This window comes from Pavona decussata, unplaced genomic scaffold (genome assembly GCF_977016875.1).
Source record: "Pavona decussata unplaced genomic scaffold, jaPavDecu1.1 SCAFFOLD_207, whole genome shotgun sequence".
NCBI classification, from domain to species: Eukaryota; Metazoa; Cnidaria; class Anthozoa; order Scleractinia; family Agariciidae; genus Pavona; species Pavona decussata.
Window position 1 is genome coordinate 1155025 of NW_028145612.1, and position 21954 is coordinate 1176978.

Sequence of the window (21954 nt, forward strand, 5' to 3'; positions counted from 1 at the left end):
TACAGTATTTAGTAGTATTTTATGTGAGAAGTGGACGCTGGTGAATATTATTTTGGCTCAGGCAAACCGGCAGAAGGCTTTTCAGCACGTTGCACACTCTCACTTGTTTGTCAAGGATAACTTGCTAGGGCGAAGACCGTTGCCCTTTTTTTGTTTCAAGCTTAACATTTTCTCTTTCCGTTCAAAACATTACAAGAATGTTGATAAACCAGCACTGCGGTCTACGGGAAAGTGTTGCTCAATTGCGGCCCGTTTAATTTTTGAATGATTCAATTTGGATTTCATTTACAAATTGAAAAGTTAGAACCATCTTGCGCAGCATAACACACGTATTTCAGGAGATTAATGATTAATAGCTTTATTTGAAAGGTCACGCTTTCATTCCCCATTAACAGATAGAACCACCTTATACAGCATAAAAAAACAGCAGCACGGCGAATAACTGCTGCCTGAGTAGCTTTCCTTTGAACGGTGGCATTTAACTCTGTGCTACAGAATTAACAGCACTATAGAAAAGTACTGGGCAATATGTATCATTTGAATGGTGACACATCATCACTGTGCGTGGCAAAAAATACCACAGGGAAGAACGTACCGCTCTATGGCTTCCATTTGACTGGTCACCCTTCAGTACATCATATACACAGTCTTTATCTCAGACCCAACTTTGAGAGGAATATTTTTTGTCTGTTGGGGTAAATGGTTTTGTGGTGTCCTGACATTGAAAATAAATTTCCACTAAAACAAAAATCAAACCATTCCCTGTATGATTGGCTTTCAAGTGTTCAAAGCCAGTTGGCCGCGATTGTTGTAAATAGTCTGAACCTTTTACAAAATGTCAGTAGCCTAACGATTGTGGTTGTTCATGGACGAGAATTCCTGTGAATGTTGTTACTTCTACTGACTTTAAAAGCTTGAATTACTTAGAACGATTAATCTTAGCATTCTAGTGTCCGTTTATCAAAAGGCCCGATAGCCCACCGGACATGAAAATTATTTTATGTACACAATGTTTACTAGTTATTTTGAAAGCCAAAGCTGAAACCTTCATAATTTTATAGGCCAAATTTAAGTAGCAGTTACCACTATTGAATAAAAACGAATAGACCATTTCCGAGTTGCTGTGACCTCACTATGAAAGCGAGGCTAAGTGCAAAACTTTTCATAAGAAAATTAGTTTTGTTTGCATATGAATGAAAACTAATTTTCATAACAAAAACTATGCTCTTAGCCTCGCTTTCATAATGAGGTTCAAACCAACTTGGAAATGGTATATTGGCAAAAATATTTGTCGGGCTCTTGGTTCTTCCATCACCAGCCTGAGAAGAAGTTTTGAAACACTCGCAGAAAATTGCAGCCGACCAGTCCCCGTTCAAGGTTACGGCTTAGTAACGGCATCATAACTTGATAAAGCCAACTTTCCTGCCAGTATTAAACCAGCGGAGAGGGGTGGGGGTGTCTAAAGGCTAGCTGTTCCCTCTCCCCTGCTTTATGTCGCTGTCCCCTGTTACAGAACTGTTACACTTAAAACATCTGCTTTGTATTTTATTTTTTATTTAAATTACTCATCTTGTCCAAAGGCATGGAAGCCACAATATTTTCAACCAAAATTGCGGACCCGTGAACTTACAGCGAAGAGATCACTGTGAACCTGGGAGCAACATATCCTACGTTTATTGAAAAGTGGTTATTAACCGCCACATTTGAATTAAATTTGTAGAAGTGACCGAGAAGGCCACTCCAATGGCTTAACGTCCAATCATCTGAGCTGATAATAATTAATGGATATACTCTGAGCTAGCATGTTTCGTCAACTGTTCAGATTTCATGCATGCATGAGCAGTTTTATTTACTGTTCATAGTTGACTTTTTTATTTTAAAGCTACGGCCTACATCTAAACGTCAGTTGACTTTGTGATATCTAGACGGGCTCAACTTTTAACGGTATTGCCGGCTCCATTTTCTCTCCGGCAGTTGCCGTGGTCGGGTTTGCTTTCTGTGGTGTTTTCTCCCGTTGCATCACACTGTAGGCAATGGTGCACGCCATGATAAATTCTACGAGGCGAAAACACGATTGAAAAGCCAGCCACGGCCAAGGGGAGGGGTTCACGACTTTGCTGTACATACCGTAAACGCCAATCATGGAGTAGAAATGCAAGCCGCACACAGCGATCCCCAAGAAACTGGTGACAAGGGTGATCTTGGCCACTTTCGTCGTGCACGATTTCTGTTTCGGCTTCCGTCGTAGGTGCTCATTTTTCTCGATTGTGTTGAGTTGATTGTGAACTTTGTTCACGTGGTTGATAACCTTGCAGCCACTGTAGATGAAACTGCCAGAAAGAAGCAAGCCCCAGAGAATGAAGAACGACTGGCAAACGATCAACAGCGCGTTCAGCTCTGGCTTGATGGAGGAGGTAGTCTCCGCGGTGAAGACTATAATAAAATGCACCACAATGACTGCAGCCAGAAACTTTACATCCTGCATCCTACTCGGGCCAACCCTCAGCTTGGTAACTTCCAAAAAAGCCAGGTGAATCAAACAAAACGAGGATGTTAAACACGGGTAAGCGATTCCAAAGAGCAGCAGTGTTAGCCATTTTGGATCCTTCACGCCATTTTCTCCAGACTCATACGGATCCAACATTAGGTAGACGGCTCGAGTGGCTCCAACGACGAACAGCAGCGAGTTGATGGCCATGAACAGAGGTTTGCGGCAAAATCCTTTCCTATGATTCACCAAAACTAACGCAATGAAAGAGTGTATAGCAAGCAGGCCAAAGAGAATGCCGAAACCAATCCAGTGTAGGTCCCATGCCAATCCCCAGATTTTCTTAGCAACTGGCCAATCAGGGCCTGGTTCTGCCAGAGCGTCCCTTGGAATTACAGTTGGCTCAGTTGTGTTGATTGACATCCTCATCGAAATTTAAAACCTGTGGGTTGGACACCGAGATTAGTTCTTTGATTTTAATAAACGGGAAGGAGTTATCTCTCAAAATGATCCACGGTCTGCTCGCACGTGCAACGTATTTTATAAAAGCAATATCTAGTGTTTCTTAAATTTCGAAAAAATATTTTGGCTTCGTTGAAAACAAATATTGCTTTTATAACAAATGTGAAGCTAACGCAGTGGTCTATTAACGATTTTTGAAGGGGGCATGTGGCGTGACTGGCAAAAAAGACAAGAGTTTATTCGCTTACTGATTTCATTCCTTAAAGGAGAATAATTGAATAATCTCGCTAGACAAAGAACCACAAGAAGAAATGTTCGCCAAGTCACCAATACACGGGTATCTTGAAAATAATTCTTTAACAGAACTCTGCACTGAGGATATACGAGAACCACGCGTAACTGAGCGACCTAAGCGACAACAAAGAAATCACAGTACGGACAACAGAAAAATAAACAAGGACGCAAGATGGAAGGTGATGTGGTTAAATGTTTCGCGCAGCTGCACTCCTTCATATCTCACGACCTGCAGGCTTTCGTTACACAGAAAATTGATAATGTATTATTACTTTTTCAGCTAAAGAACAAAATTACGTATTACCCGTCCAGAGTGATTGCATTCATTTTCAGTCATAAATATTGATAACCGTTTTTTTTCTTACTCGGCTCTAAAGGGGTGGCTACCCACCCAATCCTAAACTACCTGAATCCGCCCCTGCTTACGTACAAACGGGAATAAGGCAACTTTAGACGGAAAAAAAATTGGGAATCATAACTTTTTTCATAACATCCGTGTTTCTTCGTTTGTGGGGACCTTAAGGTATTGCAAAGCTGCAGTGACACGGCGCTGAACACAGTGCTCGCCAATCTCATTCTAAATTTGAAACCGCACCGAAAGTAGTCTTAGATATTTAGTGTTGGCACTTACGCGTGTCCGACTTCTTTCATTTAGCATTTTATTCGACAAATTAACCTATGATGTGGGTTTTGGCAGGTCGTTTCTGAAGTGTTTCCTAGCTGTTAACTTCCCGTCAAAACAAGGCAGCGAGAATGAAGATGTAAATGAAGGGAACGGATAAAATGATTTTACCTCTGTAGCTGATGTTAGGTTTGGTTTTCAAAGGGTCGCTGTATAACCTTACCAATTTGATAAAACTTGGCTGTATACTGTACCAGCTATCGGTTTCATGATTCAAGTGAACGCCGAGAAGGGTCGACTGTACAATTAAGTAGGGCGTTTCATCAATTACAAACCTTATTTATCCACCAAGCGATGGAAATGAGAGGTGCATAACTAGCAACTGACATAGAAACCACAATTAAGAGTTTTGGATTAATATTTTATGGTGCCTGTGAAGCACAGAAAAGGCTCAAGGAAACTCTTCCCACGGACAATCAATTATTAATTGAACCTTAACTCTAAACTTCAGGGGGCAAAGTAAAGGAAAAAGTACAATAGCTAACCACTAAGAATTGTAGGTAAGGAAACCTTTTGGATGTTTTAAAGCTTCGAACAGGCATTTCCTTTGGCTTGCTACAATCGAGTACACACTGAGTTTTAATTACTTATTAAAGCATTTTCTTTTTCGGACGTTATAAAGGGTACACTGATATTTGCATCTTGATGATCACAAGATGTTTCTTCGTTTCTTGTCCGTATAGTAAACATCTAGTAGTACTAGTACCAGCCGACGTATCAGCAACCTCTAAACTAATCATACTGTGCCGAATAAATAACTGAAAACATATTGGCGTGCACGTAGTTTTCTCAATCGAGTAATTATTATTTCCATAATTAAATTCATGAATAAATAGGCATGAGGTACCTTTTTTTACTGAAACCTGATGTAGAAAAAAAGTACTAAGGTTTCCTGTGCACTATACCGCTGGTTTTCACGTGGGTGAAGATTGATGATGGTAACTGAGACATATTTTCCTGTCGCCATAAGGTAGCAGTGAGAGGCGTAAAGGAATAAGTATGAAAACAGCAATTTCGAGTTCTGAATAAATATTTTATGCTATGTCATAAACTCCGAACAAAAAAGTGCTCAGTAAAGATCTTCCCGCGCAGAAATAATCATTAATGGTATTGTATTTTTCAAAACTTAGTGGGTATTTCACACTTTTTATGTCATATTTATTGATCAATCCATTCTTTCATGCACACATACATAACTTGTTTAGTACACATTCACGCAAGTTACCTTACTGCATTTAGAATAAATATACTGCAACCGACAGGTAGCTTAGGCTAATCGTGGCGGGTTACTACCTAGGATGTTAAGGAATTGGTAGGATTGGTGTTTTCAAGAGAAACGCTTTAAGAATCGGAAGAATTCGTATTTTCAAGGAAAACACTGCAAACGTTGAGCAAATTAGGAAAAATTCTCTCTCTACCTCTTTAGTTTCAAGCTTACCAACCGTGGTACAGAGCCATTGCCCATTTCCACACTATACAACGGGTAATGTTTTCGGACGAACAAGTTGCTTAGGCGGACATGTCGTCGCCTCTGTGTGAAAATTGGACGGACGCGTTTTTAGACGTTGAAATTGTCTGATTTTGTGATCGTTTTAATAGAGAGACAAGTCGACAAACAAACTCAAGCGACTCTGGCGTGTCCATTCCTTTTCTGCACCAAATGACTGTTCGTCCCGCAAAACGTAGTCATCTCGTTAACTGTTTCTTCATGTGAAAGAGCCATTACAACACAATTTCGTTAACTGTTTATTACACTAAAAGATTATCGTCACTTGAGACAAATGTGACTTGATGTTATGTGTTATTATAAGAATATTTCAGGTCCGTAGCAGGGAAGGGGCAGAGTGGGGTGGGGGGCTTGAGCCCCCCCCCCCCCCCCCCCCAGAATTTTTGGAAGTTAATAGAATGTGCCAAAAAAATAAAATATATAATTAAAACAAATTAATGTTCATCAGTCAGTCTTGAATTTAAAATGATGCAAGAGCCTTTTCACAACCTTTAGTAATCTGTTTATTGTCTATAATTGTATCTTTGGATCTACCGACATTTAATTATTTTTCGATTTGTTACTTTTGTCCCACATGATCGTTCTCGCACTCAGAACCCTACTCTGATGTTAAAACCTGCTCACCGCAGAACCACTACTTTTCAGGCTTTGTTTTTCAACAGAACTGTAAAACCCTGGAATACTTTTTGCAATTTAGCTTCTCTAGTCTAAGTATTTTTAAGAATTTTCTACGTGCTACCTGTTTTACCTTATTAGATACCACCTTTGACATAGACATGCCTTGCACCTGGTTCCTTTCCCGCGACTTCCCGTGCCGCCGTTCGTAATCTTCCTGTTTTTTATTAGTGTTCTCATTTGTAATTTTTACATGATTTTTCTTAGGTTGGGGTTTCGCCTCGCATGGGTATCATATCCTGTTCACGCTAACCTTTTTGGTCTGTCTTTTACTTCATATTTATTTATTAATACTCTCTTCTTCGTCTTTAGTTTATTGTTATTTATTAATTGACCAATAAAGCTGGAAAACTAAACTAAACTAAGCTACTACTTGTCAGTTTCCTTCGCTAACAGTTTGCTCTTATATACAACAGCAACAAAGGTACTCCTGCCTTCTGAACCGGAAATAAGAAGCAAAATGGATCGAAATCAACCAATCTCAAGCCATAAAAGCTGTTGAAATAAACTACTCTTTTTGAAGACATCCGCTCATTGATAGCAATATAAATGTCCTTAGTTTTTAGTTTTTCAATTCAGTGTTCGCGCGTTGTCGAAGCCACACAAATATGTCCTCTCAAGAATCATAGAAAAATAAAATCTCCTGCAGTCGGATTCTTACTGCCCGATTCCAAATTTAAAAAGAGAAAGAAAACTTTGTTGTCGTTTGTTTACGTCCTCCCTTCAAATATAAAATTTGGAAAGAAATGTACCGAAAAGTGTGATGCAGGTGCAAAGTTGTTGTTTTGCTTACTAAATCATCCACTGCTTTTTTTATGTTCTCGCTGCTTTTTAAACTCCCCAATCGGTCTGGGGTTTTTTTGAGCGACGGAAGGGGGTAGTTTTGTTTGACCAATTTGCTCGCCCCCACCAGTTGCTTTAGCCTTGCTATAGGCCTGTATTTGTTTATAACAACATCAGTCACAATACGAGAACGTAAGACGACATTTAACAATTTACTTCGAATCATAGACCGCGCGTCCTAAATGTGCAGCGAGACTACTTCCTCATGCGATCACTATCACCGATGCAAACTAAGTAGTGTGAATTAAAGCTGTATGCAAATTGCCCGAGTCGCCCAGCGACGAGGGCAATTTGCGAAAACATTGAAAATTAATCCTTAATTTAATCCTTTCTTTGCAAAAACTTTGAAAATACAAGTGAATATTAATTCTTAATTCTACGAGGACTCATTCGTGTTTATAACATAGAGGGCAAAATTTTCTTGAAACTATCGAGGCACTTGGTAAACAATCAGCCCGGCCCGGCGTAAAACACTCACCCACAAGCAAAATAAACAAACAAACTAACAATTCATCTGTTTCTTGGCGTACAAAACAGACAAAACGAGAAAAGTTGAAAACCGTGGGTCCAAAGAAGGAACTTCCCGAATAATTTCTTCCGCTCAATTTGACATGGTTCGGCCTTCCTCTCATCAAAAGGGCACTGTTATTATTGTTCGGTTATCGTTCGTTCAAAGAAGCCGTAGCGAGGTGAAACTCCCCCCCCCCCCCCCCCAATTGGTTTCAGTTTTTCAACCAAGCAAATCCGATATAGATTTTAGCTTTTGACACAAATACTCTTGTGCTGTTTCTTGTAAGAAACGAAAACTCACCTTTAGGAATTTCCTTTGTAGTTGTGGCATTTGATTTCCAAGTATTTTTGGCACAAACAATCCGGCTTAAAAAGTCAAACTCCAAAGAACCTGAGAGAAGATGCTGTTGTCGCGGCACAAGATGAAGGGACCAACTAAATGTAAAAATGGGGTGCTCAGCCGATCAGGAGCAAGTATTTTCGCCGCTTGACCAATCAGGAGTGAGTAATTTTTGAAAGGAAAATTAAGAAAAAAAATGCCCTCTGTTTCGACCAATCAGCATTCAGTAATTTTTCCCTTTATGTTATAAATGATGGAAATAAATTCCAACCGGAAAAACATTGGCCGAATTTTTCTTAAGTTCATCCCCTGTTTCTTAACAAAATCGATAAAAGTGATTGTGGCTAGTTCTTCAATTATAGAGTCAAGTCCAATTGTCCACTTGGTAATTCATTATGAGAGAGGAATATAGACATAGATTTAGCGATTTTCTCACCAAGAAGCACGTAATTCTCCATGGCAGATCTTACTCCATCGTCACGACGATGTTTATCAAGAATGCGTTCGCACGCTTAACGCTTATTTTGACGTCGAAGAAAACGTTGCTTGCGAAATGCATGTGGTTCGTTAATTGAAACAAGAACCGGGTGAAGATGTGGATTCATTTTTTCTTCGTTTAAAAATGCAGACTCGCCATTGTGGTTATTCTGCGGAAGAGCTAGACGCCGCGGAGAGGGATCAATTGCTTGAGAAGGTCTCTTCACAAGAGCTGCGCACAAAATAAATTATTTGAGGTGCTGACCATTCAGCTTCAGGAAGCTATCACAAAAGCCAGACCGTGGGAGGCGGCGAGACTTCAAGCAGCTAATATTGCGGGATCTACGACAGGACTATGGACAGGCGCCGTAAATGCTGTCAAAGTGGTAGAGAAAAGTAATTTTGGAGCTAGTGGTTATCGTGGTGATCGTGCACGTGCTGGTAAACACGGGAAATGTGTTTCGCAATGGCGCGGTAAGAGTGATCCACAAAACGCATGTGGAAAACCGGGACACTGCGCGTGGGAAGACTTGCGCAAGGTGTGGAAAGAGAGGCTATTGGGCTAATTGCTGGAGGGCGAAAAAAGAAACAGGAAACTCTGTTAGATAGAAACATGTCGTCAAGTTCAGTATGAAGACGGCGATGTAACTGAATGGAACGATTCGTATGCGTTTACGATGTTCTCTGGGGAATCTGCGAAAGAGAATGTCGTACCTGTCAAGCTAATTGCAATTTCGGTTGAAGTGCTTGTCGACTCGTGTGCCCAATTGACAGTTTTAGTCTTTGTTCAACAATGACTGACAGCTGTACTTGTACCGGATAATAGAAAGTTACGTGTCTATGATACCAGCCTTTTACCGGTTATTGGTGCGTTTCGTGCTGTAATTACGTGCTTCGACCGTTGTGTGGTTGAAGACGTTTGGGTCACTCAGGGAGATGGGCAGTGCCTTTTGGGGAGCAAAGAAGGTGGCAAAGAGATTGCAAGTTCTTAAGGTCGGTATAACGTCGGGGGATGGGCCGGTTCCTACCAACTCAGTAGCCATAAGTATTCCTGATCAATTCAGTGGACTTAACCAAGCTTTCGGGATATCAACTTTCTTTACACATCGACCCCACCGTCACGCCTGTTGCGCAGACACCCAGGAAGATTCCTTTTCCGCTAAAAAATTAAGTGATCAAGAAGGTTGATGAGCTTCTTGCCCTTGATGTGATAGGGAAGGTAAACGGACCAACCACGTTGGTGAGTCCTGCTGTTTTCGCGCCAAAACCAGACAAGGATGACTTCAGGCTTTGCGTTGACATGAGATGCGCAAACAAAGCGATTGATTCTTAGAGAGAAGTTACCGATTCCAACAGTGGATGAGGTTTTAGAAGAACTTAAAGGCAGCGCCGTCTTTTCAAAGTTAGATATGAACTTGGGTTTCCACCAAATAGAAGTTCATGAGGATTCAAGGGATATCACTACTTTTCCCGTTGGAGACTGTCTCTACCACTACAAGAGACTTAGGTTCGGCATCAACAGCGCACCAGAGAAATACCAGAGCAACATTCGTCAAACAGTCGCTGACATTACTGGAGTAACAAACATAGGCGATCATATCATTGTTCATGGGAAGGATGTCCAGGAGCATGATAAGAGCCTCGTTAAGTTGTTTCAGCGCTAAGAGGAGAGGAACTTGACACTCAAGAGAGAGAAATGTTTGTTTCGAGCGGATCAAGTTGTCTTTATGGGGCTGCTCCTTGCGAAGTATGGTGCTGGGCCAACTGAAGAGAAAGTTCGTGCGGTGCGGGAGACGCAAACCCCGGCGAATGTTTCTCAAGTGCGTAGTTTTTCGGGGCCTGGCAGGCTTCATTTCCCCGGTTTTTGCCCGACTTTGCTACTACAAGTGAGCCGTTGTGGAAGCTTACCCGTGTGGGGACGAAATTGCACTGGTGGCCAGAGGAAGACCAGGCATTTAACTCTCTGAAGAATCAGCTTGCAGATGCATCATTGTTAGCCTTCTTCGACAAAGATGTCCCCACTCAGGTAGTGACGGATGCTAGCCCTGTGGCACTAGGAGCAGTTCTCGTTTAGCAACAAGGAAGTGTCAAACGGTCAGTGTGTTTTGCAAACCGTTCCTTAAGTGATGTAGAGCGTAGATATAGTCAGGTTGAGAAGGAGGGCATGCGAGAGATTCCATCTCTGTTTACGCGCTTTGGAGACGTTTGAGCTAGTCACGGACTGTAAGGCGTTGGAAACTGTCTATGGCGCGAAGTCAAAGCCGTCTGCTAGAATTGAAAGATGGGTGCTAAAACGGATGCCCTATCATTTTGCTGTGTGTTGTGTCATCTCTGGTCAAAATATCGCGGATTGTCTAAGTCGACTGACCAAAATTCCAGCCTCCTCGCATCACGGGCGCTTAGCGGAGGAGTACGTTAGGATGGTTGCTCATAATGCTACCCCACGTGCCTTGACAACGTCAGAAATAGAGAGAGCTTCGGCAGATGATGAAGAGTTGACAAAAGTGCGTGCATGCTGAAAGTCTGGGGATGGACGTCCGCTCCTGCGGGATATAGGATGATCCGAGAGGAAATTACTGTCATCGGAAAGTGGTACCCGCAAAGTTAAGATAGCAAGTTCTGCAATTGGCCCACAAGGGGCATCCTGGAATTGTGAAGATGAAGGATCGATTGCGTTGTAAAGTGTGGTGGCCGGCTATGAATAACAAACAGAAGCCCGGTAGAAGTTTTCATGCCTGTCAATCTGTTACCCTTAGCAACATAGCTCTTCCAGTAAAGTCCACTTCGATAGCACCTCAGCCAGAGAGACATCTGGCGGCCTTTGCCCAGAGGTGAAAGTCTGTTGGTAGCTATTGGTGGATTATTACAGCCGGTGGATGGAGGTCTTATTAGATGTATGGAGAGATATTTCGCGCGTTATGGTGTTCCGGAGTCCTTAAAAACTGACAATGCAGCTAATCTGGTAATTTATTTTTAGTCATAACTATTGATAACTTTTTTTTCATACTCGGCTCTAAGGGGGTGGCTACCCACCCAATCCTAACCAACCTGAATCTGCCGCTGCTCACGTACAAACGGAAATAAAGCAATTTTAGACGGAAAAAATTGGGAATCATAACTTTTTTTTTCTATACAATCGTGTTTCTTCGTTTGTGGGGACCTTAAGATATTGCAAAGCTGAGTTGACACGGCGCTGAAAACAGTGCTCGCTAATCTCATTCTAAATTTGAAACCGCACCGAAAGTAGTCTTAGATGTTTAGTATTGGCATTTACGCGTGTAACTTCTTTCATTTGGCATTTTATTCGACAAATGAACCCATGATGTGGTTTTGGCAGGTCGTTTCTGAAGTGCTTCCTAGCTGTTAACTTCCCGTCGAAACAAGGCAGCGAGAATGAAGATGTAAATGAAGGGAACGGATAAAATGATTTTACCCCTGTAGCTGATGTTAGGTTTGGTTTTCAAAGGGTCGCTGTATAACCTTACCAATTTGATAAAACTTGGCTGTATACTGTACCAGCTATCGGTTTCATGATTCAAGTTAACGCCGAGAAGGGTCGACTGTACAATTAAGTAGGGCGTTTCATCAGTTACAAACCTTATTTATCCACCAAGCAATGGAAATGAGAGGTGCATAACTAGCAAAACATAGAAACCACAATTAAGAGTTTTGGATTAATATTTTATGGTGTCTGTCAAGTGTAGTAAAGGCTCAAGGAAACTCTTCCCACGGACAATCAATTATTAATTGAACCTTAACTCTAAACTTCAGGGGGCAAAGTAAAGGAAAAAGTACAATAGCTAACCACTAAGAATTGTAGGTAAGGAAACCTTTTGGATGTTTTAAAGCTTCGAACAGGCATTTCCTTTGGCTTGCTACAGTCGAGTACACAATAAGTTTTAATTATTTATTATAGCATTTTCCTTTTCGAACGTTATAAAGGGTACACTGATATTTGCATCTTGATGATCACAAGTTGTTTCTTCGTTTCTTGTCCGTATAGAAAACATTTAGTTGTACTAGTACCAGCCAGCAACCTCTAAACTAATCATGCTGTGCCGAATAAATAACTGAAAACATATTGGCGTGCACGTAGTTTTCTCAATCGAATAATTATTATTTCCATAATTAAATTCATGAATAATAATAATAATCTTTATTGAGGAAATCAATGTCACTAATAAGTGATTTACAAAAGAGTCCTCTAAATAGCAAATAATAAATAGCAAAGGCTTGAAGTACCTTTTTGACTGAAACCCGATCTGGAAAAAGATGACTAAGGAATTGGAATTTGTTATTAGTGCTCTGATACCCCCATGCCGGTTTCCTATGCACTATACCGCTGGTTTTCACGTGGGTGAAGATCGATGATGGTAACTGAGACACATATTTTCCTGTCGCCATAAGGTAGCAGTGAGAGGCGTAACGGAATAAGTATGAAAACAGCAATTCAGAGTTTTGGATAAATATTTTATGCTATGGCATAAAGCCCGAACGAAGAAAGGGCTCAGCAAAGATCTTCCCGCGCAGAAATAATCATTAATGGCATTGTATTTTTCAAAACTTAGTGGGTATTTCACACTTTTCATGTCACATTTATTGATCGATCCATTCTTTCATGCATACATACAACATAACTTGTTTAATTTACATTCGTGCAAGTTACCTTACTGCATTTAGAATAAATATACTGCAACCCGCAGGTAGCTTAGGCTAATCGTAGCGAGTTACTACCTAGAATGTTAAGGAATTGGTAGGATTGGTGTTTTCAAGAGAAACGCTTTAAGAATTAGAAGAATTCGTATTTTCAAGGAAAACACTGCAAACGTTGAGCAAATTAGGAAAAATTCTCTCTCTACCTCTTTAGTTTCAAGCTTATCAACCGTGGTACAGAGCCATTGCCCATTTCCACACTATACAACGGGCAATGTTTTTGGACGAACAAGTTGCTTAGGCGGGCAAGTCGTCGCCTTTTTGTGAAAATTGGACGGACACGATTTTGGACGTTGAAATTGTCTGATTTTGTGATCGTTTTAAGCGAGGGACATGTCGACAAGCAAACTCAAGCGACTCTTGTATCCATTCCTTTTCCGCGCCAAATGACTGTTCGTCCCGCAAAACGTAGTCATCCCGTTAAATGTTTCCTCATGTGAATCAGCCATTGCAACACAATTTCGTTAACTGTTTATTACACTAAAAGATTATCGTCAGTTGAAACAAATGTGACTTGATGGTATGTGTTATTATAAGTATATTTATAATAAAATCAGTCACAATACGACAAAGTGGGACTAAATTTATAAATTTACTTCGATTCATAAACCGCGCGTCCTACATGTGCAGCGAGACTACTTCCTCACTTTTACCGATGCAAACTAGTTCTTTGAATTTAATAAAGCTGTATGAAAGTTAAGCCTTTTCAGCTATGATATGGAGCAGCGAAACTCGAAATATATTAAAAGGTAACGAATTTCTTGTCAGTAAATCTAACCTTGAGTTATAAAATAATGTAAAACTAGGAAGTGCTGGAGGGCGTTGATAAAGAACGTGTTGGTTGTTTATTATCGCGTCTGTTTTTATTGTCGCTTTGAAAAGACAAAAATACATTTGCATCAATGAAAGGTTCGCAATAATTCTAGAGCACGGAACTATTAGTAATTATATCAGTTTTGGTTATGGATGGCTATTTGTGATGGAAATCAATTCCAACCTGAAAAACATTGGCCAATTCTTTTTAAGTCTTCCCCTGTTTCTTACAAAATCGATAAAAAGTGATTATGGCTAGGTCCTCAATTAGAGAGTCACTTCCAACTGTCCACTTGGTAATTCATTTTTGAGAGAGGTATTTAGACATAGTTTTAGCGATTTTCTCACCAAAAAGCACTTAAATCCCCATGACAGATCTTATAGATGTTGGCAGTTGCCGAATTATTCAAGCGTTTTCTGCTAAATAAAACAACATTTTGTAGGAGGTCTGTGAGAACGTCAAGGTTTGATAGAAAAACATGATTAAATTACCACTGCGAACTTCTCAGAAGTGATTCAAGGTTTTGGTTTTAGGTTTGCCCGCACTTCTGACACGCACTTACCTCACTTCTCTCTGCTACAAACTCTGATTTCGACGATTCCACACCGATATACTAATCGAAAATAAAGTGGATGTCTTGATCAGCGAGGCACTTCATTTTAACCATGGAATATTTATTCTTTTGCTGGCATTACGCGATGACAATGAAGGCGTGTGCGAAAATAGCTTATAACGCAAGAAACACAGCAGTTCAGAGTTTTGAATAATTTATGTTATTTGTGTAAACGAAATCAACGAAGCTCTTCCCGCGGGAATTAATCCTCAATATTAATCAGATTAAACCAGAAAACTGATGTTAATAAATTATAGTAGGAGATAGCAAGTTTGCTAAAGCAAGATTCTTTATTATTGTAGTGTAGGATGACAAATGTTTTGCCAAACCGTACTGACCGATATTACTACACTAATTAGCTTTGTATGTTTCAATATCAACTTATCGCCTGAATATACCAATGGCGCAATAATATAATCCACGAGTTTTCTTTACGTACTTTCAAGTTTAAACAGAAGAAAGTTAAAAACATCAGGCACCTCCCACCCACTTTTTTAAAGATCGCTATAGAGATGAAACCTTGAGTAAGCAACTGAAGTGACTTGCAAAATACTTGCTTTCTCCAGTTGCCTTTCAATAATCAAACAGGAAAAAGACAATACAATTACCGCGTTTTCAAGTTGCTAGAAATCTACCGTCAACCCACGCTAGCAGAGAAGAAGGCGGCAAGCATGAAATCGCAAGTAATCAATCTTCAACCTAAGACGTTCCACATAATTAAAGTCATTATTATCTCTGGCTGCTTGCGATAGTTTTATCTCTTCTGCACGATTTCCCAGATTCACGAAGAAATAAATAAATCGAGATATAATACAAGGCAACATAATTAAAACATAAACAGGTGTATTTATTGTCAATTCTGCGTCACCTAACACAACTCCCTAAAGGACGATATTTGTTGTGGTTTTTTTCTACCTTTTGTTTTCAAAAATAAGTTTAAATTTTTCTTACGAATCGGCTACATGCATTTTTCTAAATTTGTCAAGACCACGCTGAAAGAATTCCAAGTAGAAGTAAGGGAATTCGTCGTCTTCGGTGTAGCTCGACTTCTCCATAAAACCATGCAAGCGTTCTCGATGCATACTACTGTGAAATGAAGATACTTTGAGTGAATTGTAGAGTGTTTCATGTCCCTGGTTTTTAACCTGAACTAAAGTCTTTATCATAATGGAGAGATTTAAGTCTTTATTATAATGAGAGATTTAGTAGAGAGATTAAGCACCACGTTTACGGCAAACGGCAAACGTGAGATTCGCGTTTAGTTTTTCTGGCTTGAAAAAATGAGTATTAGATGAAAAAAGTACAAGATGATTCTGGCCTTTAATGCTAACGCAAAGCTACTCAATTTTTCTGCTGGGAAACTGAAAACAACGAGTGGTAAATGTTGTGTCAACGTGGTCACTTGGTTATTTCCGCCGTTTGTGCCCGTCGTTTTCCGTTTGCCGTAAAGGCGATTCTGAATCTCTCTAATTCCGCAGAGTTTACAGACATACCTGTCCTTTGCTATATCACTGACTGTTCTCATGAAAACGACTGCTTGCTGATATATAGTCAAGAGCAGCAATAATCAGATTGCTGGTAAGTTTTCCTTGACAAGTTTCACTGGTGTACGGAGGAACAGTTGTTTAGTCTCGCCTTGACAATTAAGTCTATTTGTTAAAAAACTGGTAAAATCTCCTGTCGAAAGTGGCTAAACGCGTTCGTGTGTGCAAACAACAAGTTTTTAGATGACAAGTTTTATTTCTCCTGCGTACGAAAAAATTTAGCAAGTGTTCGTCAGTCTGGCGTTTACATGCCTGGACGGATATAACTTGTCACGGATAAGTCATAACAGAAACATTGCTTAACCTTTACAAATATGTAACTGAGCTGTCAAAACTAGGCTCATGTTTGGGAATCAGCCTTTGAGATGTATACTGTAGAGGACAGATTTTTTGAAACCCCTTCTAATATTATGTCCCCAGATACTGGTCTATTCTTCGTTAACACTGACTGCTTAGAGCATCGTCGGTACGAAATCCTTCAAAACTTCACGACTTATGGATTAAACTGATCTAAACTCGATCAGGCTGACGGAAGGGAGAAATGGTAACTGGTTTACAGGTTTAAATAAGAACAGGTAAATTTTCAATTAAATGAAATTTAATTAAACTTTAGTTCGGATCTACATTTTAATAACACCAGTACAAAAACAGTGAGATCCTCGATTAATCATGGCCAATTTCGACAAGGATAATTTGGAGATGCAAGCACGAAATCCAATTTCGGCGAGCTCTATTTTGGAGGCGACTTCTTTTGAGTTGTTTAGAATTTAATCTAGATTTAGAGCAGTTGTCTACACCAACAAATAAGAATCAGCTGGTTATTAAAAAAGGAATTAACTTCTCGAAATGAGATGGGCAGGGATAACCTATAGCCACAATAACTATGATTGCATTGCGAGATACAATATGAACACTGCACAAGGCTTTCGTTTTGGGTTTTCTGTGCTGAAAAGAGTTATGATAAAGAATACCACTTATAAGGCTAATCCAGCTTCTGCACTTGTAGAGGGAAAAATGTTGGATCACTGCCGAATTCAGGCTAACCAACGCGTTCTCAAATAAATTCACTCTGCCTTTAATTTAGCATATGAAGTTTTCTAAACAAATATTTAGGGAACTTTCTGAAGTGAAAGTTTAATATCAATTCACCTGACAATGTTGCGGATAACTGAAAGTTGATGCAAATTATGATTTATTCTTTGCTACTTATCTCCTTTTCTTACTGTAACCAAACAAAATTCTCAGGCTCCGCGTTTTTACTCCAGCTAGAAAAATTAACTTGTGTTGAAAATCTACTAGTTACGTGTAAAATTAAAGAAAATCCCAAATTGCACTCGTTCGCGCGGTAGCTGGATCTGGTGCTGATAATGGTGCAACCACGTCTGACCATATACTGACGAGCCATATTGTAATTTTGGATTAATTCCGTACTAAATTACTCTAGAGAAAAAGGAGACGACACCTGCTTCTTTCCATTTTTAGTTTCTAAAATAATATAACAGTACTGGCTTACTATTCATCCTCAAAGATTGAGGGGCAGAAATTGGGATGAGGCGAAATTAAAACGGGTGAATTATCGGTGCTTGGGAAAGTTTGCAATGGAATAGACTTTTGTAGTTTGCAGCAAGATTTCTGCTAGTTGCGCGCCTGGGCCGCTGTGAATGGTTTGCATTTAAAGTATCTTGTGCCGTTTTATTTCAGACACCAAGCACTACACAAGTACGATTATGAATAACCTGACTGCATTGTATTTTTGCACTAAGCTAAGGCTACACCCATAGAAGAACCCAGTGAGCTTAAAACGCGAAAAAGCATTAGCAAGAAAAACAAATGAACCCCTGGATTTTTCAGTTTGGTGAACTTACCTTCGCGAAATCCCAGTTTCCAAATTTCTACACGACCTTCTTGCAAGCTGTTTGCGTGGGAAGAGGCGAGAAGTTAGACTGATCATTTTGTCAACTGAGGTGAAATGGTCCTTTGTCGCAAAATAAATAGCTGACAGCTAAAGCCGGAGACAAATGTTATAATTGTCATTCATACAATTTTCATTCCACGTTCAACGTTATTAAAATTTAAAGCGCCACTTAACTCTTTTGAAACAAAGAAAAGGTTGAAGAAAGCAAAATGTCTCGTTCGAGTGCTGAAATAATAACAACATTGTTTCCGACGTAAATGAACTTCAGGAATACATTTGTTGTTTATTATCTAGCAAAACTTTAAAATAGGTTGTCAGACCTTTGAGAGCTGAGTTTATAAAACCCAAACACGGACATTAGCAAAATATACATGCGTACCACTTTAGAAATATCTCCCAAGGCAACGGCGAATTTGGTCTCCTCTAATTGTAAATAATGGCCTTAAAATAAAATAAAAATAATCAAGGGACCAATTTCAAGACCAACATTTTTAATTACTTTAATTTGTAATTTCCCATTTTTATGAAAGCTTGTTGTACACAAATATCCTAGCAAATGAAATCCAATCATGGAAAATGATGTCCCAAAATCATGGACCCTGCAAGTGATTGCTAGTAATTACGGCAGAAAGTTGAGCCATTGCAATTCTTATAATATTCTAAAGTAATGAAAGAAAACCAAGGAAGCAATTTAGTGTAACCGGGTTTCCGTCTCTTCTTTATTCTGTTTTTGGACATGAATTGCAATATTGCAGGATCTACAGAAATTTTAGCGAATAAGACTGAGGTCTTTTATATAAACTCTAATTTCAGGTTTAGCAAGAACATTAAAGGAAATTGTCATAACTTTATTTCACACAAATTTCATTTTTACGCCCACGGAAGACAAATCATTGCAATTTATTTTTTATTTTATGGATGGCGCAGTGGTGAGAGCACTCGCCTCCCACCAATGTAACCCGGGTTCGATTCCCGGACTCGGCGTCATATGTGGGTTGAGTTTGTTGTTGGTTCTCGTCCTTGCTCCGATGGTTTCTTCCGGGTACTCCGGTTTTCCTCCCTCCACGAAAACCGACATCGATCAGTTCAAATTCCAATTCGACCGAAGGCACGGACACCTTTGAACGAGCTCTTAGAGCTCTTTGGTGCTTCGTGAGTAAATAAATAGGCCATTTCCGAGTTGCTGTGAACCTCATTAGGAAATCGAGGCTAAGTGTAAAGTTTTTATTATGAAAATTAGTTTTCACCCACATTTATATGCAAACAAACCTGAAAGTATAGTTGAAAGTATCAGCTATTAGTATTAAAAACTGGATCATGGTGTAATGCAATTCCAGGGATTTGATTGGCTTAGTGGCTATGGTATGAACCATTATACTATGTCAGATAAATAGCGACCATTAAATTGTCTTGTTGTTCTTGCAAAGCGAAATCAGCAAGATCTAGATTGTTTTTAATAAAACAATTATCCCCTCACGCTTGTTGGACATGAGATGATTACTGAGCCAACTCGGCGCTTTATCTATCATCTCATATCTAACGTGCTCTCGTGCAATAATTGTTAATGTTCTTTTTATTTGTATTCTTCTGAGGGATTGTATCTTTGGTTCGAAATCTCTATTTACACCAACTTTTACATTATGTAGTGATTCTCTGTGGAGGGACAGAGAAACAAGAAAAACTGTTATTCACGGCCATTGGTGCGTCAAGAATTGTTAAAAGACTGAGTTCGCTTCTTTGAAAGTGATTTTCATGTTTGAATTTCGCTAGAGAAACAATTGTACATTGGCGGTTTCGACCACATAATCGTCTGTCTTTTGGGGGCTAAGCAGACGTAAATAATATTTGGTTTGTTGCACTTTGAATCCCCTTTCGCAAAATAGAACAAGATCAGTAAAAATAGAATTCTAAATCAATCACGGACAAAAACGAGTTTGTCAGTAGAATATGAAAGGAAAATGCAGCGACTACATTGCCTGTTTCGTTGCCAATTCTACAGCTAAATGTGCCCCGTTGTTTATTTTACCCTAAGGCTTGTTTTAAGTTTCATTTCTTTTAAACAAGTCCAACAAAGACGCTATATTCTCATTAAGAGGGGTTGCTTATTAAATTTTCCAGTATATCAAAATAAAGGCCGCACATGCAATACTTAAAAAGCCTCAATAGCTGTAATCGTAGTTTGCACTTCATTACGGTTTTATCGGCATCAGTTATATATTTTACTCCGAAAGGTGTTCATACGCTTCATAACCCCGTTTCATGATTCTTGTGATTCATGATTGAATGTGGCGAGGAGAAAATGGAGAATATTATAAAATATCGGTTCAGGACTTCTTCATTAATTTTCTTCGTTTTTCATTTACTGCATTCAGTCCTTCTAGATAAATATTACCGCGATTACAATACACCCTGGAGATAAGCGAATTAAGTCAAAAAAGTCTAATGTATATCAACCCACAATATTGACATATCGATTTGATTAATCGATTAATAAAACGAAACACTGTAAATAAGTAGGGGGTCTGCTTTTCAATGTCAGATGAAATTCGATCTGAAAGGCAATGATGTCAGTTAACGTTGCGTTTCTTTCAATCTTTCAGTTCTGATTTTGCTGCCGTCGCTATAAGGTGTAACCCAATCGCCCATCTGGTAATTTTGCTTATAAACCATCCCAAGCAACACTGTAAATTGTTTTGCATGTCCTCGCCAGTAAAACACTGCAATCCCCAAACAGCCTTTATGTGAAGCTCTTTCTATGTCTTCTTGAATAAGATTTCGGATGAAAGAGAAGCGGTTTTTGCTGAAGTTTTTTACATTTCGTTTGCTGTGTATGAAAAGACGCTGTACAGTAACTTACGCGAAGACCAAGCGAAAGAAAAAATGTCAGAGATTATTTATGTAAACTCCGTGGATTAAAACAACAATAGGTTTTAAGCAAAATGAAAATACCCCCTTTGCTTGTACTTTGTGTGAATTAGACTTAACTTACCACTTACTCCCAACCTGTGAAACGTTCAGGCGGTTTTCCAGCCTCGTCAGTCTTCAGCGTTTGCACGAGATGCTCCAGTTTCGACGCAATTCGTTTTGTTCAAGTTACGTGATCACCACCCACTCTAGGTAAATAATTGATACAGCTTTTAGGAATAAACTATTGTTATTCATATTCCTATCTTAGGTTTTATGTTAGTGAAATTTGCACAACATCTACCCTTAAATGGTACCTAAAGAATTGGTATCTGATTCCTGACCGATAGATGAAAAAATTGATTTTTATGGTATGTATTTCTAACTGTGATATAGACATTTTTCATGATGTGGTATGTCGTCAGATTTATAACGATATAAAATCAAAACCATTATTGAACAAGCTCGTTTGTTCCTTAATGTCGCATTTGCCTTTTAATAATTCAAGCAAATTTAGTGGAACTAGCGACGAAATTACAAGAAAATTCAAAAAAGAAAAACAAAGCGAGCATTTACTGGAATCGTTACAGTGTCGTTAATTTTAGACCCTCTATGAAATGCTTCTCTAATTTACCAGAAATTAAGGTAGTTGAAATTGACACGACTCGAATAAACAGCTATCAAACGCCAGCTGAAAGGTTAAATACAACAGTTGAAAGGAAATCAAGGAAAGAGAAAGCAAACATTTCAACTAAAGAAAGTTAAAATTAAAGTAATGAGAGTGCTGAGTGCACCAAAGTCGAGGAAAATTACCCTAGTTGATTATCCCAATGCAAACACACTTTCGGCCGGTACAATATCGCTTCAGTCGTTAAAATCCCAGTAATCAGTGGAATTTAAATCGATTAATCTTTCTCGCTGATATTTTCTGACGTTTCGTTTACGAAATCATGAATATAAACTAAGTTATTAAAAACTGGATCATTGTATAATGTTATTCCAGGGATTTGATTGGATTAGCGGCCATGGTATAGGAGCAATTATGCCATGCCTGAGAAATAGCAACCATTAAATTGTTTTCAGGTTGTTCTTGCAAAGCGAAATCCGGTAAGATCTAGCAATATTTCTTCATTTCTTTTTTAATAAAATAAATATTCCATTCACGCTTGTTGT

General features: G+C 39.2%; 1 protein-coding gene across 2 annotated transcripts; it reads right to left on the reverse strand.

Moving 5' to 3' along the window:
- Positions 1 to 695: 695 nt before the first annotated feature.
- Positions 696 to 20949, reverse strand: LOC146460805 (proline-rich transmembrane protein 4-like). 2 transcript variants are annotated; one of them, XM_085087685.1, is made up of 2 exons: positions 20867 to 20949; positions 696 to 2930 (listed from the first exon to the last, which is right to left on the reverse strand). In XM_085087685.1, exon 2 carries the CDS (start codon positions 2915 to 2917, stop codon positions 1922 to 1924), a length of 996 nt encoding a protein of 331 aa, XP_084943811.1. In that variant the 5' UTR covers positions 2918 to 2930; positions 20867 to 20949; the 3' UTR covers positions 696 to 1921. The 2 variants fall into 2 exon arrangements, with proteins under 2 accessions (XP_084943811.1, XP_084943810.1); XM_085087684.1 differs by lacking the exon at positions 20867 to 20949 and adding an exon at positions 17828 to 17934.
- Positions 20950 to 21954: the final 1005 nt, after the last annotated feature.

Coding starts and splice junctions, on each gene's coding strand:
- LOC146460805 (XM_085087685.1), bottom strand. CDS start 2,917: ATGAGGATGTCAATCAACACAACTGAGCCAACTGTAATTCCAAGGGAC.